This window comes from Gopherus flavomarginatus, chromosome 16 (assembly GCF_025201925.1).
Source record: "Gopherus flavomarginatus isolate rGopFla2 chromosome 16, rGopFla2.mat.asm, whole genome shotgun sequence".
Taxonomy (NCBI): domain Eukaryota; kingdom Metazoa; phylum Chordata; order Testudines; family Testudinidae; genus Gopherus; species Gopherus flavomarginatus.
The window spans coordinates 4,094,319-4,112,560 of NC_066632.1; the positions used below are offsets into that span (position 1 = coordinate 4,094,319).

The window sequence follows — 18,242 nt, forward strand, 5'->3', positions numbered from 1 at the left end:
TGTGCAGCACCTGGCGCGATCTCGGCTGTTTCTTTGGTGGTACTGGAATAAACAGATTTGAACTGTTGAATTTTCCTTCATTTCTATTCACGGGGGTTGGCAAACTAAGCAGGCCAAGGAGGGGACGTAGAGAGATGGATTTCCCCCTAAATCACCCAAGGTTCAGCCAAGGGCCAGGCCAGAAACTCACAGACAAATTTACATCTCCAGAGCCCCAGGGGTCATTTCCCAGCCCCAGCAGTTCTGTCTGTGTCTGCCGCCCCTGGATCCTCTGTGCACCCCCATGGAACCAGGGACACCCTCATCTCTCCATCGAGGCCGAATCCCAGCTTCCATTCCTGGTCTGCGGCACCGGGCTGGGACAGGCGCGCTCTGAACATGCGGTCACCCCCGCAGTCCTCCTGGCCCAAGGCTGCCGCCGGGTCTGGGCACAGCCAGCACTGGGCTGGGAAGTAGCGCTGGAGGACACAGAGATGATCCTCAGCCTCTGTTTCCCCGGAGACCTGCATGGAGGCGACCAGCTGGCAGCAGGGGGCAGATCCTTGGGGGTCCGCGCCGAGGCGCCCTGTGAAGTACGAAGCCGTGTCCACCAGCAGGGCTGAGAGCCGGGCGGCCGCCGGAGGGCCACGGCAACCAGCGAGGTACTGCTCCAGCCCATCCAGCAGGAGGAGGGCAGGGGGCCCAGGCAGGCTCTGGGGCAGCGAGGCCAACAGGCGCAGCAGCTCCCGCAGCGAGGGCGGGTAGAGGAACTGGATGCGCTATGGTGGGGAAGGGGAGGGAGCTATTGAACTGGGTCAGCCCCAGCCCAGCCTGTGATCCCCTCCCTCACCAGGCCTCCCCCCCCGCTAGCCCCAACCCAGCATCCCCTCCCCACAACCAGGTCCAGTCCCTGTCCTATACCAGCACCACCTGCCCACCCCTCCCTTTATCCTATGCCCTGCCCCTTAGGCTCCTCCCCTGCCCTGAAGCCCCCACCCCTTAGCTCCCTCCCTCCCTCCCACGCAGCACTGCAACCTCCAGCTTCAAACCCCATTCAGCCCTCCCGGGAGAAAGTAACTGTGCCCCCCTAAGACTTTTACCCTTGGCCCCGCCCCCTTTCCCACAGGCCCCGCCCAGGCTCTTGGCCCCGCCCCTTCCCCCCAGAGTCTCTTGGCCCCGCCCCCTTTCCCTGCAAGGCGCTTGGCCACGCCCCTTTCCCCGCCCAGGCTCTTGGCCCCGCCCCCTTTTGCCACAGGCCCCGCCCAGGCCCCTGGCCCCGCCCCTCACCTGCAGGCCGCGCGGGCCGCTCTCCCCGCGCCGGGCCCCCGGCAGCCGCTGCAGGGCGCGGGGCGCCAGGAACAGCGCGCGGGGCCCGCCCAGCGCCGCCCGGAACAGCAGCGCCGAGCGGCCCGAGCCGGCCGGGCCCAGCACCAGCGCCGGGGTCGGGGTCGGGGTCGGGCCGGGCCCAGCTGCGCCCAGCGCGCGCTGCAGCGCCGCCGACATCGCCCCGCCCACTCCTCGTTCCGGGCCAATCCGCAGGGATGTCCCGCCCCGTCCCCCGGTGGTAGCTAATCAGAAATCGTACACAGTTCCGTTCACGCCCCTTTCTTTCCCTCAGCCAATCCGGAATGAGGACCGCCCACTCTCTTTTGTCTAGCGAATCCGAGGGGAAGGACCGCCCACTCTGAATCCTAGCCAATCAGTGGCTGCAACCGCTTCTGACGGCCCCTTCCCTTCCCCACCCCTGCCCTGGGCACTGAACCCACCCCCAGCAGGGATAGAACCCAGGAGTCCGGGCCCCGCCCCCTGTCCTGGGCACTGAACCCACCCCCAGCTGGGATAGAACCCAGGAGTCCGGGCCCCGCCCCCTGCCCTGGGCACTAGACCTACCCCCCTCCCAGCTGGGATAGAACCCAGGAGTCCGGGCCCCGCCCCCTGCCCTGGGCACTAGACCTACCCCCCTCCCAGCTGGGATAGAACCCAGGAGTCCGGGCCCCACCCCCTGCCCTGGGCACTGAACCCACCCCCAGCTGGGATAGAACCCAGGAGTCCGGGCCCCACCCCCTGCCCTGGGCACTGAACCCACCCCCAGCTGGGATAGAACCCAGGAGTCCGGGCCCCACCCCCTGCCCTGGGCACTGAACCCACCCCCAGCCGGGATAGAACCCAGGAGTCCGGGCCCCGCCCCCTGCCCTGGGCACTGAACCCACCCCCAGCCGGGATAGAACCCAGGAGTCCGAGCCCCACCCCCTGCCCTGGGCACTGAACCCACCCCCAGCCGGGATAGAACCCAGGAGTCCAGGCCCCGCCCCCTGCCCTGAGCACTGAACCCACCCCCAGCCGGGATAGAACCCAGGAGTCCGGGCCCCGCCCCCTGCCCTGGGCACTGAACCCACCCCCAGCCGGGATAGAACCCAGGAGTCCGGGCCCCGCCCCCTGCCCTGGGCACTGAACCCACCCCCAGCCGGGATAGAACCCAGGAGTCCGGGCCTTGCCCCCTGCCCTGGGCACTGAACCCACCCCCAGCCGGGATAGAACCCAGGAGTCCGGGCCCCGCCCCCTGCCCTGGGCACTGAACCCACCCCCAGCTGGGATAGAACCCAGGAGTCTGGGCCCTGCCCCCTGCCCTGGGCACTGAACCCACCCCCAGCTGGGATAGAACCCAGGAGTCCGGGCCCCGCCCCCTGCCCTGGGCACTGAACCCACCCCCAACTGGGATAGAACCCAGGAGTCTGGGCCCCGCCCCCTGCCCTGGGCACTGGACCCTAGTTCACCTGCACTGACTGGGGTATATAAGACCGACGCGCCCTTTGGCTGGTGCCTCAGGCACTGATGGGGGCATGGGGAGACCAGTGCCATAATGAGGGAGGCGAGTGAGGCACCCGCCTCGGGCGTGCAAAGCGGAGGGGCGCAGCTCTACCGCCATCGCTTCTTCGGCGATGGGTCCCTGAGTCCCTCTCGGAGGGAAGGACCTGCCGCCGAAGAGGGGTTTGAGGAAAGTTCCCTTTATTTGGAGCACCCACCAAAAGGCTGGCTGCCAAATCTACCTTCGCAGCTCTGCTGATACCCCTGGATGCTGACCCACAGCCCCTGCTATCCCAGCCCTCAGTCCCTGCCCCAGATCAATCAAGCCCCCTTGATCCTGACCTATCCCAGCTGCTCCCCCAACCCAGCTGTGCCAATGCTCCTCATCCCTGACCTGCAGCCCTTCTTCTACCCTGGCCTTTCTACCCCTTCCACCTCTGCTAAGGCCCTTAATCGCAACCTGCGCTCCCTGCCATCCCAGCTCTGCTTCCCCCACAGCTCTGGTGATGTGTCTCAATCCTGACCTCCTGTGAATGCCCCTCAATCCTGACCCATCGCCTCCTCAGAAAGGCTGCAGAGAAACTTGTTTCACCATAACGTGAATGGGGGCCCCTGGGTGATCACTGGCCTTGGGCCCGAAAGGCAACCAGGGGCCATGGGGGACTCGGAGGGGGATTAATGCAAACATTTAGCAGTAAACGGTGGCATTTTCAGCCAGCTGGTGTCTCCATCTGTCCCCTGCTCCGTGGGGCATCTGCAAACCTCTCGCCATCTGTCGCCTGCTGGGGAGGCAGGGAGAAGGGCCAGAGCTGGACGGGGGAGGGGAGCTTGGCTGGGAGGTGTTAATTTGCAGTAGAATTGAGGAGGGGAGAAAATCCAGGGACACCCCAGTGAGTGGACACCTGATAAGCACCCAGGGGTCCTACCGTTATCACCTGGGGCTGCATTATCCCAGGGGCGGCCCAGCCTGGGGTGAAATGACACAAAGGAAGCTTGTCCCATGTCTGAGGGGGTCACCAGCTGGGAGGGGGGAGACAGAGGGGGATCTCTGGGCTGCAAAGGGTCAGAAGGAATCCACTTCAGCCAGTCTCCTCCCCCGGCAGATTTTAAGGAGGATCCAATTAACAAGATTACGTGGGGATCACAGCTCAAGGCACCTCGGTTGTTAATTACCAGCTAAGGTGCAATGTGTGTGTCCATGTGCCAGGTGGGTGAATTGGCTCTGACCTTAGACTGGGGTTCCTGATCTCCCCTCCCCACACATGCTCAGTTGCCCCCAACTCACCTGTCAGCCTGGGGATGCTGGATATAAACTACAGACCCTCCCCACTGGGTAATGGATTTAATAACCCCCCCTGCATGGACACAGACACACAGAGACCACTATATGGGATGCCCAAAAGGCCTGCTGTGGGGCAGGTGCCCCACTGTGGATTGGAGGGGCCTACCCAAGGGGGTTTTAGTGCCACAGCTCCCCACCACCATGTCCCAGCCCTGGGACTGCTCTGGGGTGGGGGGTGGGGAGCATGGGCCTTTCCCTTCTAGGGGGAACCAGGTCCCCTCCAGCCCCAGGGACTGTCTGGCTCAGGGGGTTGGCCCTCTTTCTTTGGGGCTGGTTTCCATGGCCAGTTTGGTTGGAGATCTGTCACACTGAGGGGAGCTTGTGGCGGGGGGGTTACCTCTGCGCTCTCTCCCCTCCGTCTCTGCTCTGAATGTGTCTGGGAATCCATTGCTAATGGATAGCTGGGGCCTACTGTGGCAGTGCCCGAAATGAGGTGGGGGGTGATGGAACGGGAGGGGTGTGGGTGCTGTTTTAGCGGCGGGAGGTGAACGGGGGGGGTACAGTGTATTGGGGATGGGCTGGGAGAGGGGCTGTTTTAGGGGCAGGAGGGCGCGAGGTGGGTGGTACAGGGCATTGGACAGGTGCTGGGGGGTGGCTGTACCAGGGTCCCCCCTTTGGCATGTTTCTGGTTGATGGCCGGCTCTGGGCAGGGCCACTGGCTGCAGGTGGCCTGTGCTGCTGGCATGCAGAGCTGGCAGGGTGGCAGTGGAGGGGGGGACTGGGGCCGGTCGCAGGATTGGGTGAGCAGGGCACGGGAGAGGGGCACAGCTCCTCACACTGACTAGGGACTTCGGGGGAGTGAAGATACAGGGGCAGGCGTTAGAGCAGGGGGCTGGGAAGCAGGACTGCTGGGTCTGTTCCCAGCTCCGGGGTTGGCCTGGCGTCTCCAGGAATTAAAGATTAATCTTTAATCAAAGGTTATGTCAGGTGATGAAATCTCCAGAAATACTGGCAACCCTCCTGCCCTGGCACTTGGGGGCGGGGAGGCTGCTCATCTGGTCAAGTGCCATTTTCCAGGCCTCTGTCAGAGCTGTCAATCACCCCCTACACACACACACACATGGGCCTTAGCAACTGCGTTGCCTAGCGCCCGCTGCTCTGGTTGCCAGGCAACACTGAGAACTTTCAGGGTTCCAGTGGTTGGAGAATTTTGGAGGAGGAGGCCAGAACCCCCTCCCCACACTCAATCCCACCTGCAGCCTCTAGTGAGCGTGGGGGAGGGAGGACGGCTGTGGACCAGCAGCACCTTCGATAACTATTGGGGAAGGGGTGGATTAGAGGGAAGTGGGGGTTCACTGCCCATCCTCCACGCTGTTCTGTGTCTCCAGACTGCCAAGGTGCCCATCCCTGGTGTTTCTGGGCACTGAGTTTGCTCCCAGGATGTGCTGGGCCCTCCCACAACCCCCTCCCTCACATGTACACAGACATACTCTACACACCCACAGGGTAGGAGGGCGTTGGGGGGGGTGGAAAAGGGGGATGGGATGGGACCATTGTGGTCACCTAGACTGACCTCCTGCATGGCCCAGGCCAGCGAATTTCCCCCAGCAATCCCTGTCACCTCTGTGGGATCTAGAGAGGGTGATTCTAGAGCTGGGGGGGGAGTCCTGGGGCTGGGAGTGGCTTTTGAATTGGATGATTCTAGAGTCAGGAGTTCTAGAACAGCGAGTTCTTGGGTCAGTGATTCTAGAGATGGGGGTTACATTCGGGGCTGTGGAAGAGGAGTGTTCTAGAATTGGGAGTTCTGGCCTGGAGGGCTCCAGAACATGGCGGTTTTAGAGTTAGGTGGTTCTCCAGTTGGATTCTAGAATGGGGGGGGGTCCCAGAGCAGAGTGACTGTAGAGTTTGGAGGAGTTGGACAGAGACAATTACAGAGCTGTGAGATCTAGAACGATGAGGTTTTCAGAACAGGGTATTCTGGAGAAAGAGATTCTGGAATGGGTGCTTCTGGAGTGGGGAGGTTCTAGAGCGGGGGGCTATGGACTGCGGGGTGCTCCAGAGCCTTTTCCAAGTCTGCTCTGTAGACTGAACGGTTCAGCTGGGGGGACAGGGCAGGACCCTGCTGGAGCGAAGCCCCCAGTAGCGCATGGAGCCCGGTGCCAGCCCTGTCCTGGGCAAGAATATTGAAGTAGAAGCACCAGTTGCCTCCACCTTGCTACAGAAGCCAAGAGACCAGACCCCACCCTCACATACAGGCCCTCCCCCCGGAACTGGCTGGCTCCCAGATCTGGGGCTTTTACCATCTTCCAGGGCCAGGAGGAGCCAGCTGCTCTCCTGCCTCCGTCCAAGATCTGGAGAGATGCTGGAGCCTAGTGGCCTCTCCCACCAGGATCCAAGTCCCCATATGCTGGTGGAGTCGGCAGATGCACTAGAAGCAGAGATAGAGGGTGGGAAATGTACTTAGAAAGAGTCATATCTAACCACCCCCATGGCTCATGGACCACCCACCTGACAGCGAGAGAAGCGCCCTGAGAATGGCTCCCCCCCTATATTTACCTAAGGCAGACGGGAGCCGCTTGCCAGGGCTTTTCCGCAGCAGGTCAGGAGTCAAGCAGTCGTGAAGATCCAGCCTTTGAGAGCCACCCCCAGACCAGGACCTCTGGCTGCTGGGAGAACTGGAGAGCTCTGACCTGGGCCTTGTCCATGTCAGAAGCAAGCAGAGGTGGGAATACGAATACCTTAGCCGTGCTGGATTTGTGATGCAGGCTGAGCCCAGGGTTTGCCTAGATTGATAGATGCCAGGGCCAGACGGGACCCCTGAGCTCCTGGACACCACTGAGCTGCCCTCCAGCAATTCCTGATTGAACTGGGGCACTTTTAGAAACACACCCAAGCTTGATTTAAAAATTGCCAGTATGGAAAACCCACCACAAGCCTTGGGAAGTTGTTCCATTAGTGAATCCCCCTCTCTGTTAAAAACATGCACCTTAGTTCCAGTCTGAATTTGGCTAGCTTAAACTTCCAGCCTTTGGATGGTGTTCGACCTTTCGCAGCTAGACTGAAGAGCCCGGGATAAGTATTTGTTCCTTGTAGACACTCAGAGACTGGGATCGAGTCGCCTTTTAACCTTCTCTTTGTTAAGCTAAATAGATTGGGCTCCTGGAGTCTCTCACTCTAAGGTCTGTTTTCTAATCCTTGGATCATTTTCCTGGCTCTTCTTTGAACCCTCTCCAATTTATCAACCTGCTCCTTAGCTGAACACAGGATTCCAGCAGAGGTAGCACCAGTGCCGAATCCAGAAGAAATACAATCGCTGCGCCTACTTGAGATCTCCTTAAGGTGTTGGAAATGTTTGATTTCAGGCTTTTAAACTGAATTTCTTGTTTAGGCAGCTGAAGAATATCAGCCAACGTTTTCAAAGATGCCGCACTAGGGCCAGTGGAAAATTCCTCCTTGAACTGGCTTTTTGATGGCCAGTTGAGGTTTTCGAGAAAAATGACTTTTTTTGTGTGTGTGGAAAGTGTTTGATTTCCTCCCAGATGTTCTATTGGGCCTCGAACAACCAAAAATCTGAAAACTGACCCCAAAATGGGAAATTCCCCAAACCAAGACTGACCAAAAGCAAAAACATAATGGTGGTTTGGGGGACGCACGCAAAAGAGTCAAATATTTCTACAGAAAATTTCAAGAGAGACAATTAGAGGTTGGGGTTGGGCTTTTTTTCCTTCCAGTTTTTGTTGAAAGTTTCCACACAAAAACCTCCTCCATTTTCCAGTGCTGAGTTCCCTCCATGCCTGTTTGTAGAGCCCTGTGCGGATGCAAAATTTATATCCGCATCTGCTCTGCAATTAGCAAACTTGGGCCGTGGATATAAAGCAGATAGCCGCAGATTGGCTGGGCTTTTCAACAAAAAGAAAGAAAGAAAGAAAGAAAGAAAGAAAGAAAGAAAGAAAAGTGACTCTGCAGAATGCCCGGCCCCAGGGGGAGTTGCAGGTCCCACAGATGAGTGTGGCCGAAGCTCCTACTGATTTCTGTGGATCCAGCATTTCCCCTGGGTGGCTCTGGGACTAGTTTTTCACCCTGATGCTAAGGAAAGGGCCATGTTGCACTGGTTGGCTCCCAGCCCCCTTGCGCCCAGGGGTGGCGAGTTGTATGGTGCCCGTGCTCCAGGAATATTCAAAGCACGGGGGGCCCGGCTTCACCAGTGTTCGGGAGACCCGGCCCCACCTTCCCTGGAGCATCTCCCGGCCCCGCATGCTGCCCCCAGGCGATTTAAAATCTCCCAGCAGCGCAGTGGGGCTAAAGTGGCTTCCTGCCCACCCTCACTCCACACAGCGCATCACTCCTGGAAGCAGCTGGCACGTCTCTGCAGCCCCTGGGGGGGGTCTCCGCATGCTGTCCCCCCCACTCAAGCTCCAACTCTGCCACTGGAACTGCGGACAATGGGAGCTGCGGGCAGCAGTGCATGGAGACCTCTGGCCCCCCTGCCTAGGAGCCCTTGCCAGAGGGGTGTGCAGGTCGCTTTCAGGAGCCACGCCGAAGTAAGCACTGCACCTCACACCCCCTCCTGCACCCCAAACCCTGGGCCTGCACCCAGCATCCAAACTCCCTCCCAGAGCACAACCCCTCACCCCTCCTGCACCCAAACTCTCTCCCAGAGCCCACCCCCTTCCTGCACCCCAACCCCCTGCCTCAGCCCAGAGCCCACGCCCCCTCCTGCACACCCCAACCCCCTGCCCCACCCCAGAGCCTCCACCCAGCATCCAAACTCCCTCTCAGAACACAACCCCTCCCCCCTCCTGCAATCAAACTCCCTCCCAGAGCCCGCACCCCTCCTGCATCCCAATCCCCTGCCCCAGCCCAGAGCCTGCACGGAGCATCCAAACTCCCTCCCAGAGCCTGCACCCCTCCTGTACCCAAACTCCCTCCCAGAGCCTTAGGCAGGTGTGGGGGGGCACTTGGACCCGTTCTGGGCACCACCAAAAATGATACAAACCTGCCACCCCTGCTTGCATCTGCTTATCTCCACGCACGTCCCACCGAGTGAAAGCTCTGAAGCAGCCAGTGACCCTGGGCTGGGTGGGCCACGGCACAGATCCAGTGAGGCAGCTCACGTGGCAGCAGGATTCCTTGCCTGCTCACCCACGAACACCTGGGTCAGTCCTTGCAGGGTCTCCTAAATCAGCAGCCGGGGCTGAAATCCACCCTCATGCGCTGGGGCCAGCACGAGCCCTTGGCGTCACTTGAATCTCGCTTAAAAGAGATGGAGCATGGCCCAGAGGGCAGGGCATTTGGCTAGGAGGAGTCAGGACTTCTGGGCTGGAGCTTGGGCCCTCGAGCCTGATGGGCTTGGAGACTGCAAGCTGCAACATCCCCTGTGCGAGTTTTAGGGCACTAGCACCAGCCCTGCTAGCATGGATCTGTCTACGTGGGCGCGGGAAGCACAGTGGGTTTTGCTCCTGTCGAGGGCGGCTGTAGCTAGAGTAGAAAGCGTTAGCCTCAGATCCCCAGCAGGAGTGATGCTGAAGTACCGGGGTTATAATTCCTACAACAGCCCGGGAACCTCTGGCCGTAGGGAGCAGCCTGACACTTCGCAGGCTCGTCTGGGGCTGAGGCAGGGTGTCGGGGGGGGGGGGACAGTCACCTTGCAAATCTCATGCCGCTCATGGCTGGGGGAGGGGAATCCCACCCTGACTTGTGCTGTCTCCCCTAGAGCTTGAGCTGCGGCTGCTTCTGGGGTGGATGGCAGTGGGTGTTTTAACAAGCGGTGGCTTAGAGCAGGGAACAAAGGCAAATGCTGCATCCATCCAGCAGCGCAGAGTGGAGGAATGTTAACTGGAGCTAGCTGAGATATCAGGGCTAACAGCCCCCTCGTCTTGTCATATGCCAGCAGGGGGGCTGATGAGCGTGAGTGGTGAGGGCCTGGGTGGTTGGACTCAGCTCCTGCAGGTCAGAGCCTGGGGTTCTCCGAGGAGGTCACGGCACGCACTAGCCACTGGGCACTTTGGAGGCTCAGATCCAAACACTGATTGGCTCCAATGAAGCAACACCAATTTGCCCCACTCATGCCATGTCCTCAGCTCGCTGTTGCTCCCCTGAACTCGATGGGTCCAGACACCCACGTAGCTTTCTAGGGAAGCAGCTTGGATGGACAGAAAAAGACTCAGGAATACCCATGTAGCCCTGTCTCCTGTCTCCAGCTTGGCCCAGCACCAGCTGCTGCAGAGGAAGAGGCAAGAAATCCATTGGTGGGTTAACTTCCCCCTCAAGGGGGGCAATCTCCTCTTATCCCCCAATATCTGGGGGTCAGCTCATGGCCCATTGCCCAAGGGGGGGGTTTAAAAACCCTTCTAACGCCCTCCACCCTGACCCTGGGTGCTCTTGCTCCCCATGGAAAAGTCTGATCCCATGCAGGAATCCTCCTCATCTTGTGGTGAGGAGTTCCACAGGGCAACGCAATCACTAGGGTAGCATGACACAGGGGCCAGCATGGGTCTTGGCTCGCTAGTGCCATCTGGTGTGGGTGGGCACCATTCCGTATTCCTTCCGGGGTGGTGCTGAGCCCTGGCTGGGGTGGGCAGAGGGTGAGCATCAGCCGGTGCAGGAAGGAGGGAGAGAGGCACAGATGAGCGACTCTCCCCTCAGCTACGCGTATTCTCAAGCAATAACAACGCAATCCGTATTATCTACCCAAGAATACCCGTCGTCGAAGGGAGCTAGTGGGCTGGGGGTTCCTCTTGGGCACAGCTCCCGCCCAGGTGACCCAGAGGGGAGCTCCAGTCTGCAGAGAAAACAGGAGAGAAAGCAGGGCCTGAAAGAGCAAAAGAGAGTTAGTCACAAGGAGACGGGGCTGGGGCGGGTTAGGAGGCCAGGCTGGCAGCACTATCCTGATTCTGTGCCAGGCTCTCTGGGCTCTTATCCCATGTGGTCCCACTGGGCCCTGCTCTGGACTGGAGCATGTCTGTGCCACTCTGCTGGATTCCATGCAGGGCTGCCAGGTCACACCAGCTGGGGATCTGGGCCCACTGATTCCAATGGAGAGATGCCCATTGACACCAGCTGGGGATCTGGCCCATTGATTCCAATGGAGAGATGCCCATTGACACCAGCTGGGGATCTGGCCCATTGATTCCAATGGAGAGACGCCCATTGACACCAGCCGGGGATCTGGCCCATTGATTCCAATGGAGAGACATCCATTGACACCGACCGGAGATCTGGGCCCATTGACTCCAATGGAACGACATCCATTGACACCAGCTGGGGATCTGGGCCCATTGACTCCAATGGAGAGATGCCCATTGACACCAGCTGGGGATCTGGGCCCATTGACTCCAGTGGAACGATGCCCATTGACACCAGCTGGGGATTTGGGTCCATTGACTCCAGTTGAGTGACACTGGACTAGAACCCAGGAGTCCTGACTCACAGGTGCCCCACTCGCTAGTATCTAAACCAGGGGTAGGCAACCCATGGCACGGGTGCCGAAGGCGGCACTCGAGCTGATTTTCAGTGGCACTCACACTGCCCGGGTCCTGGCCTCCAGTCCGGGGGGCTCTGCATTTTAATTTAATTTTAAATGAAGCTTCTTAAACATTTTTAAAACCTTATTTACTTTACATACAACAATAGTTTATTTCTATATTATAGACTAATAGAAAGAGACCTTCTAAAAATGTTAACATTTTTGCTGGCACGCGAAACCTTAAATTAGAGTGACTAAATGAAGACTCGGCATAGCACTTCTGAGAGGTTGCCGACCCCTGATCTAAACATAGGCTGCCCCATGTGGGTAGCTTGCAAAACACCCCATTAACTTAGGGGTGTCAGGGGAATCAATTTGGCCTCCCTAGTGCAATGCTGGGCACAGGAACATGCTTTCGGGGAAATGCTCCGGGGGCAGGGAGGGGCTGGCTAAAAGGCTTTTAGTTTGGGCCCAGCTGGGATTTGCTCACAGTCTCTTGCGGTAATGATGATTCTATTAGTCATTTTAAAAAAGGCCTCATTAAGGCTGGGTCCATTTGGGCTTGGCCAGCACCTTGGCTAATTCTTGTACATTTCAAACTCCTTAAGTCACTTTGGCAACCGCTGCTCTGAGTGTTTAGCCTGGCCTTGGCCCTAATTGTGAGTAGCCTGGGGCTAGAACCCAGAAGTCCTAGCTCCCAGCCCTTGCTCTAACCACTAGGCAATAATGTCCTGACCCTACTTGTGCAGCTGATCTAAAACTGAGGGCAAATACATTCACCCTCAGTCCTGAGTCCCTGCCCTCTCCCTGCTGTAACCCACTAGCCTCCGCTTCTCTCCCAGAGCAAAAACAGAACCCAGGAGTCCTGACTCCCAGCCCCCCTGCTCTAATCACTAAACTCCACTTCCTTTCTAGTGCCAATTCTAGAACCCTGCCCTCCTGACCTGTCAGGCAGAGCCAGTCTCTCCTCTTCCAAGCAGGGAGCACACACAGGCACCTGGATAAATGTTTCATTCTGACACTCCGGAGCTCCGGGCAGGGTGTTGTGGGGGTGGTATTTTTTCGGGGGGGGGGTGTTAATGGACCCAAAGCAGTTCGTCACACCAGCACCATCTGCCGCATGACTGGTTACACAGCTGGAAGTGTGATGTGAGACTATTTCCCCAGGTGCCCCCACCCCCGATTTCCACTCTTAGGACCCCCTATTGCTCCCAAGGGACCCTTCTGCTAGCAGGGAAAGATGGGGACACCTGCTCTGCAAATACCGGTGCTCTGGAATTGTTATTAGATGTCTTAGAGTCGTGGCTAGAGACCCCAGCCGAGCTCAGGGCCCCGTCACACTGGGCATTGCACAGACACCAACCAAGATCAGCCCCACACTGTGCCAGGCGCTGCCCAGCCCCTGACTGAGGTCAGGCCCACAAGGTACCAGGCACTGAACAGACCCCAGCCGAGATCAGGGCCCCGTCGCACCGGGCACTGCCCAGCTGAGATCAGAGCCCCATCACACAGGGCGCTGCCCAGCCGAGATCAGGGCCCTGTCGTACCGGGCGCTGCCCAGTCCCTGGCTGAGAGCATCCCTACAAGGTACCAGGCTCTGAACAGACCCCAGATGAGATCAGGGCCCCGTCACACCGGGCGCTGCCCAGCCGAGATCAGGGCCCCGTCGCACCAGGCGCTTCCCAGCCGAAATCAGGGCACCGTCGCACCGGGCGCTGCCCAGCCGAAATCAGGGTCCCGTCGCACCGGGCGCTGCCCAGCCCCTGACCGAGCCAACCGTGTCCAAGGGTTCTGGGTTCCAATGACAAGACAGATCTTGTTATGCAGCAATCAGGCCTTTCTCTGCTCTCTCTCCTTCCCTCCCCCGCTCCCCCCGCGTCCGCTTTCAGCACCACGGCCAGCTCCCCGGGTTTGCATTGTCCCAGGAGCGCCAGGAAGCCATGATCCGCGCTAGTCATTTTCCCACACACACAGGCCCAGCCCTAAGCCAGATGCTGGCAGCGACTGATCGCCGATCAGAGGCGGAGGAGACAGAAAATGGGGGGTCGGGGGTAGATTTGGGCAGGGCCCCTGTTCTCCCCGCTGGCCTGGTATTTGGAGAGCCGAGGCCAGGCGGGGGGGTCTTTCAGGGGGTGGATAAACAAGCCTGCAACTTTTGGGGCGACCCACTCGCTTTGCCCAGGCAGCAGCCGGGATGCCCGGGGCCCGGGGCCCTTCAAACGCACCTCGGTGGCTCATCTGTTCCCCTCCCAATCAACAGACGCAGGTCTCGGCACAGGGTTGAGGGGACTCCTGGTCGGTGTCAGTCTGAACCCCAGGCCCCTCTGCCCTGGGCTGGGGCGGGGAGCGGCTGACAAACCAGCGAGAAGGATAAAAACGGGGCGGTTTTTTGGGGGGGTTACAAATTTTTGCTCACTAAAAAAGAAAAAAAAAAGGAATCCGCGAGAAAAGCCACAAAGCCGAGAAGGGCGCAGCAGCGGGAGGCGGTAACTGACTGAAAACACAAGGGGCGCGGGGGGGATTTTGCCAGAGAGGGGGGAACATTCCTGGAGATGCTTTGGAAAAGAAAACACCCTGAAAAAAAAAGACCAGAGCGGGCTCCCTAACCAGAAAATAAGCCCGGGGCTTCATCTTCATTCCGTGTGCCTGGCTGGGGAAGAGCCCCCGAACCGGTGCTGGCGGGTTAGGAAAATGACACTTGTCAGGCTGGTCCCCACCCGCGGGAGTAGCAGGGTGGGCTGGAGACGCTGGGGTGGGAGAGGAGCTGCCCCAGGGGGGGTGGGGAAGTGAGAACAGAGGACGGGCTGGGGCTCTGGCCCTGGGAAAGGATGGGGCAGAATGGAAGGGCGGGGGGGGGTGATGGAAAAAACCCAGCGGGGTTTTCTTAGCATGTTGCCCCACCTTGGCTCATCTCACACACACACTAACACACTCACTCACTACCACACACACAAACACACACTGACACATACACACACTCATTGACACTAACACACTCATTGACACTCACACTCACTAACACACACATTTACACACAAATGGACACTAACGCTCACTGACACACTCACTCTCACTAACACACACACACATTGACACTAACACACATACACACTCATTGACACTAACACACTGACACAACTCACACTAACACACACACACTGACACACACACACATTGACACTAGCACACAGACACACTCATTGACACTAACACTGACACAACTCACACTAACACACACACACTGACACACACACACATTGACACTAGCACACAGACACACTCATTGACACTAACACACTGACACAACTCACACTAACACACACACACTGACACACACACATTGACACTAGCACACAGACACACGCATTGACACTAACAGGATCACTGAGACACAGTCTCACACTCACACTCATACACACACTCACTAGCACACACACTCATTGACACTAACACACACAATGACACACCCACACATTGACACTAGCACACAGACACACTCATTGACACTAACACACTGACACAACTCACACTAACACACACACACTGACACACACTCATTGACACTAGCACACAGACACACTCATTGACACTAACAGGATCACTGAGACACAGTCTCACACTCATACCCATACACACACACTCACTAGCACACAGACTCATTGACACTAACACACATACACACTGACACATCCACACGTTGACACTAACACACAGACACACTCGTTGCCATTGACACACTCACTGACACACACACTCACACTCACTAGCACACACACTCATTGACACTAACGCACACTGACACACCCACACATTGACACTAACACACAGACACACTCATTGACGCTAACACGCTCACTGAGACACACACTCACTCTCTCACACACACTAGCACACCCACACATTGACACTTAGCACACCCACACGTTGACACTAACACACAGACACACACATTCACTAGCACACCCACACATTGACACTAACACACAGACACACTCATTGACGCTAACACGCTCACTGAGACACACACTCACTCTCTCACACACACTAGCACACCCACACATTGACACTTAGCACACCCACACGTTGACACTAACACACAGGCACACACATTCACTAGCACACACACTCATTGACACTAACACGCTCACTCTCACACACCCCAGCAAGCGGATCCCGTCCTGGACATGCAAAGAAACAGCAGAAAGCTGCAGAGGCTCCCGGGGGGCAGAGACGCACCCCGAGAGTCCGGGACTCACCCCGCTTTTGTCCGGCAGCTCCTGCGGGGGCGGCGGCGGGGGGGGGCTCAGCGGCTCGCCGCGGGTCTGTCTGCCCGTCCTCAGCCCAGGCTTCTTCTCGATCTTTTCTCTCGGCGGAGGAAATCCCCGGATTTCTTGTGGAATTCCAGCCGGATGTGTCTTTAAAATCACGCCCCCCCTTTCCCTCTCTGCCCCCATCCCCGGATCGCCCCCCCCCCGGTCCAGAAACCTCCATGGCTCCGGGAAAAGCAGCCCCCCCCCCGCTGTAAACACGCCTGGGAAAATAAAAGAGGCGAATCAGGGGCTGGATTTGCGCCCCCCCCCGCCGTCACTGCAGCCAGCCGCCCCCTCTGCCCCCCCAGGGGTCACGCGAGGGGGGTGAACCCCCAGCTGCGGGGAAGGAGCCGTGTGGCGAGCGCAGGACCCGCCGCATCCCGGTGGCTGCCACGCCCTGTGCCCTGGGCTGGGAGAAGCGCTGCCCGCCGGGGGGGGCGGGGTGCCTGCTGCCTGCCCGGCGTGGGGTGGGGCCTGCCCGCGGGTGACAGTCACGCGAGTGAGGTGGGACTGAGCAGGGCGGGGGATCGCGGTTGTAAAGGAGGCGACGCCCCGGTATGCGGGGGGCGGGGGGTGAAGCGGGGAGGGGGGTCTGGAGAGAGGGGCCGGGAGGGGGAGCGGGGAAGGTGAGGAGCTGGGGGGCCCCCCACTCCACTTGGGAAACTGACCCCCTCGTGTGAGTGCGGGACCCCCGCGCGGCTGGACCAGGGGGATGGGAGGGGCGGTTGGGAGGGGCTGGGAGCAGTTGGAGGGTGGAGTACAAAGGGGGGGTGGGGGAGCGACACGCCAGTGCCGGACAGACAGACACCCCCCAGGAGCCGATGCCCCGATTCGCGCCTCGCTGGGGCCTCCGGCTGTAGGGCGGGTCCTGGGGCTCTGCGGACACGTGTGTGTGTGTGTGTGTGTGGGCGAGGGGAACCAGCTGCATTTCCAGCCCCCACTGCGGGCAGCCCTGGGCCGAGCAGGGAGACTGCCCAGCCCCAGCTGGGTTTGCCCTGTGGCCACCACTGGTCCCCACCCACAGCCCAGTGCCCACCAATAGCTCCCCCCCAGAGCCCTGTGCCCACCAATAGCTCCCCCCCACAGCCCAGTGCCCACCAATAGCTCCCCCCCACAGCCCTGTGTCCACCACTGCCCCCAACCCAGCCCTGTGCCCACCACTGGCTCCCCCCATACAGCCCTGAGCCCACCACTGGCTCCACCCACCCCCGCAGCCCTGTGCCCACCACTGGCTCCCCCTCACCCCAGCAGCCCTGTGCCCACCAGTGGTCCCCACCCACAGCCCAGTGCTCACCAATAGCTCCCCCCCACAGCCCTTTGCCCACCACTGCCCCCAACCCAGCCCTGTGCCCACCACTGGCCCCCGCCCACAGCCCTGTGCCCACCACTGGCTCCCCCCATAGAGCCCTGAGCCCACCACTGGTTCCACCCACAGCCCTGTGCCCACCACTGGCTCCCCCCACCCCCACAGCCCTGTGCCCACCACTGGCTCCCCCTCGCCCCCACAGCCCTGTGCCCACCAATGATCCCCCCCAACAGCCCTGTGCCTACCACTGGCTCCCCCCCCCACAGCCCTGTGCCCACCACTGCCCCCAACCCAGCCCTGTGCCCAACACTGGCTCCCCCCGCCACAGCCCTGTGCCCAACACTGGCTCCCCCCCACAGCCCTGTGCCCACCACTGCCCCCAGCCCAGCCCTGTGCCCACCACTGGCTTCCCCCATACAGCCCAGAGCTCACCACTGGCTCCACCCACAGCCCTATGCCCACCACTGGCTCCCCCCACCCCCGCAGCCCTGTGCTCACCAATGGTCCCCCCAACAGCCCTGTGCCTACCACCGGCTCCCCCCCACACAGCCCTGTGCCCAACACTGGCTCCCCCGCAGCCCTGTACCCACCACTGGCTCCCCCCCAGCCCTGTGCCCAACACTAGCTCCCCCCCACAACCCTGTGCCCACCACTGGCTCCTCTCCCAGCCCTGTGCCCACCTCTGGCTCCCCTCCACAGCCCTGTGCCCACCACTGACTCACTCCCCCCAAACCCTGTGCCCACCAATGGCTCAGGCCCCCCTGCGCGGCCCTGGTGCCTGGCACTGGCTCACACACCCACCCACCCCTGTGCCCAGTGTTGAATCAGCCCCCCCACACACATAGCCTTGGTGCCCAGGGCTGCTTCAGTCCCCCCATGGCACGGCCCTGGTGCCCAGCGCTGGCTCAGTTCTCTCCACATGGCACAGCCCCAGTGCCTGGTGCTGGCTCAGTGCCCCCCCTGGCACAGCACCGGTGCCTGGCACTGGTTCAGTCCCCCCTCCCATAGCACGGCCCCAGTGCCCAGTGCTGGCTCAGTGCCCCCCTCCATGGCACGGCCCCGGTGCCTGGCGCTATCTCTTCCAGAGGCCCAGCT

At 59.9% G+C, this 18,242-nt stretch overlaps 1 protein-coding gene across 1 annotated transcript; it reads right to left on the minus strand.

Moving 5' to 3' along the window:
* Nucleotides 1–56: 56 nt before the first annotated feature.
* On the minus strand, nt 57–1,497 carry SWSAP1 (SWIM-type zinc finger 7 associated protein 1). The gene is made up of 2 exons (XM_050925058.1): nt 1,267–1,497; nt 57–758 (listed from the first exon to the last, which is right to left on the minus strand). Exons 1-2 carry the CDS (start codon nt 1,480–1,482, stop codon nt 222–224), a joined length of 753 nt encoding a protein of 250 aa, XP_050781015.1. The 5' UTR covers nt 1,483–1,497; the 3' UTR covers nt 57–221.
* Between the last annotated feature and the right edge of the window lie 16,745 nt (nt 1,498–18,242).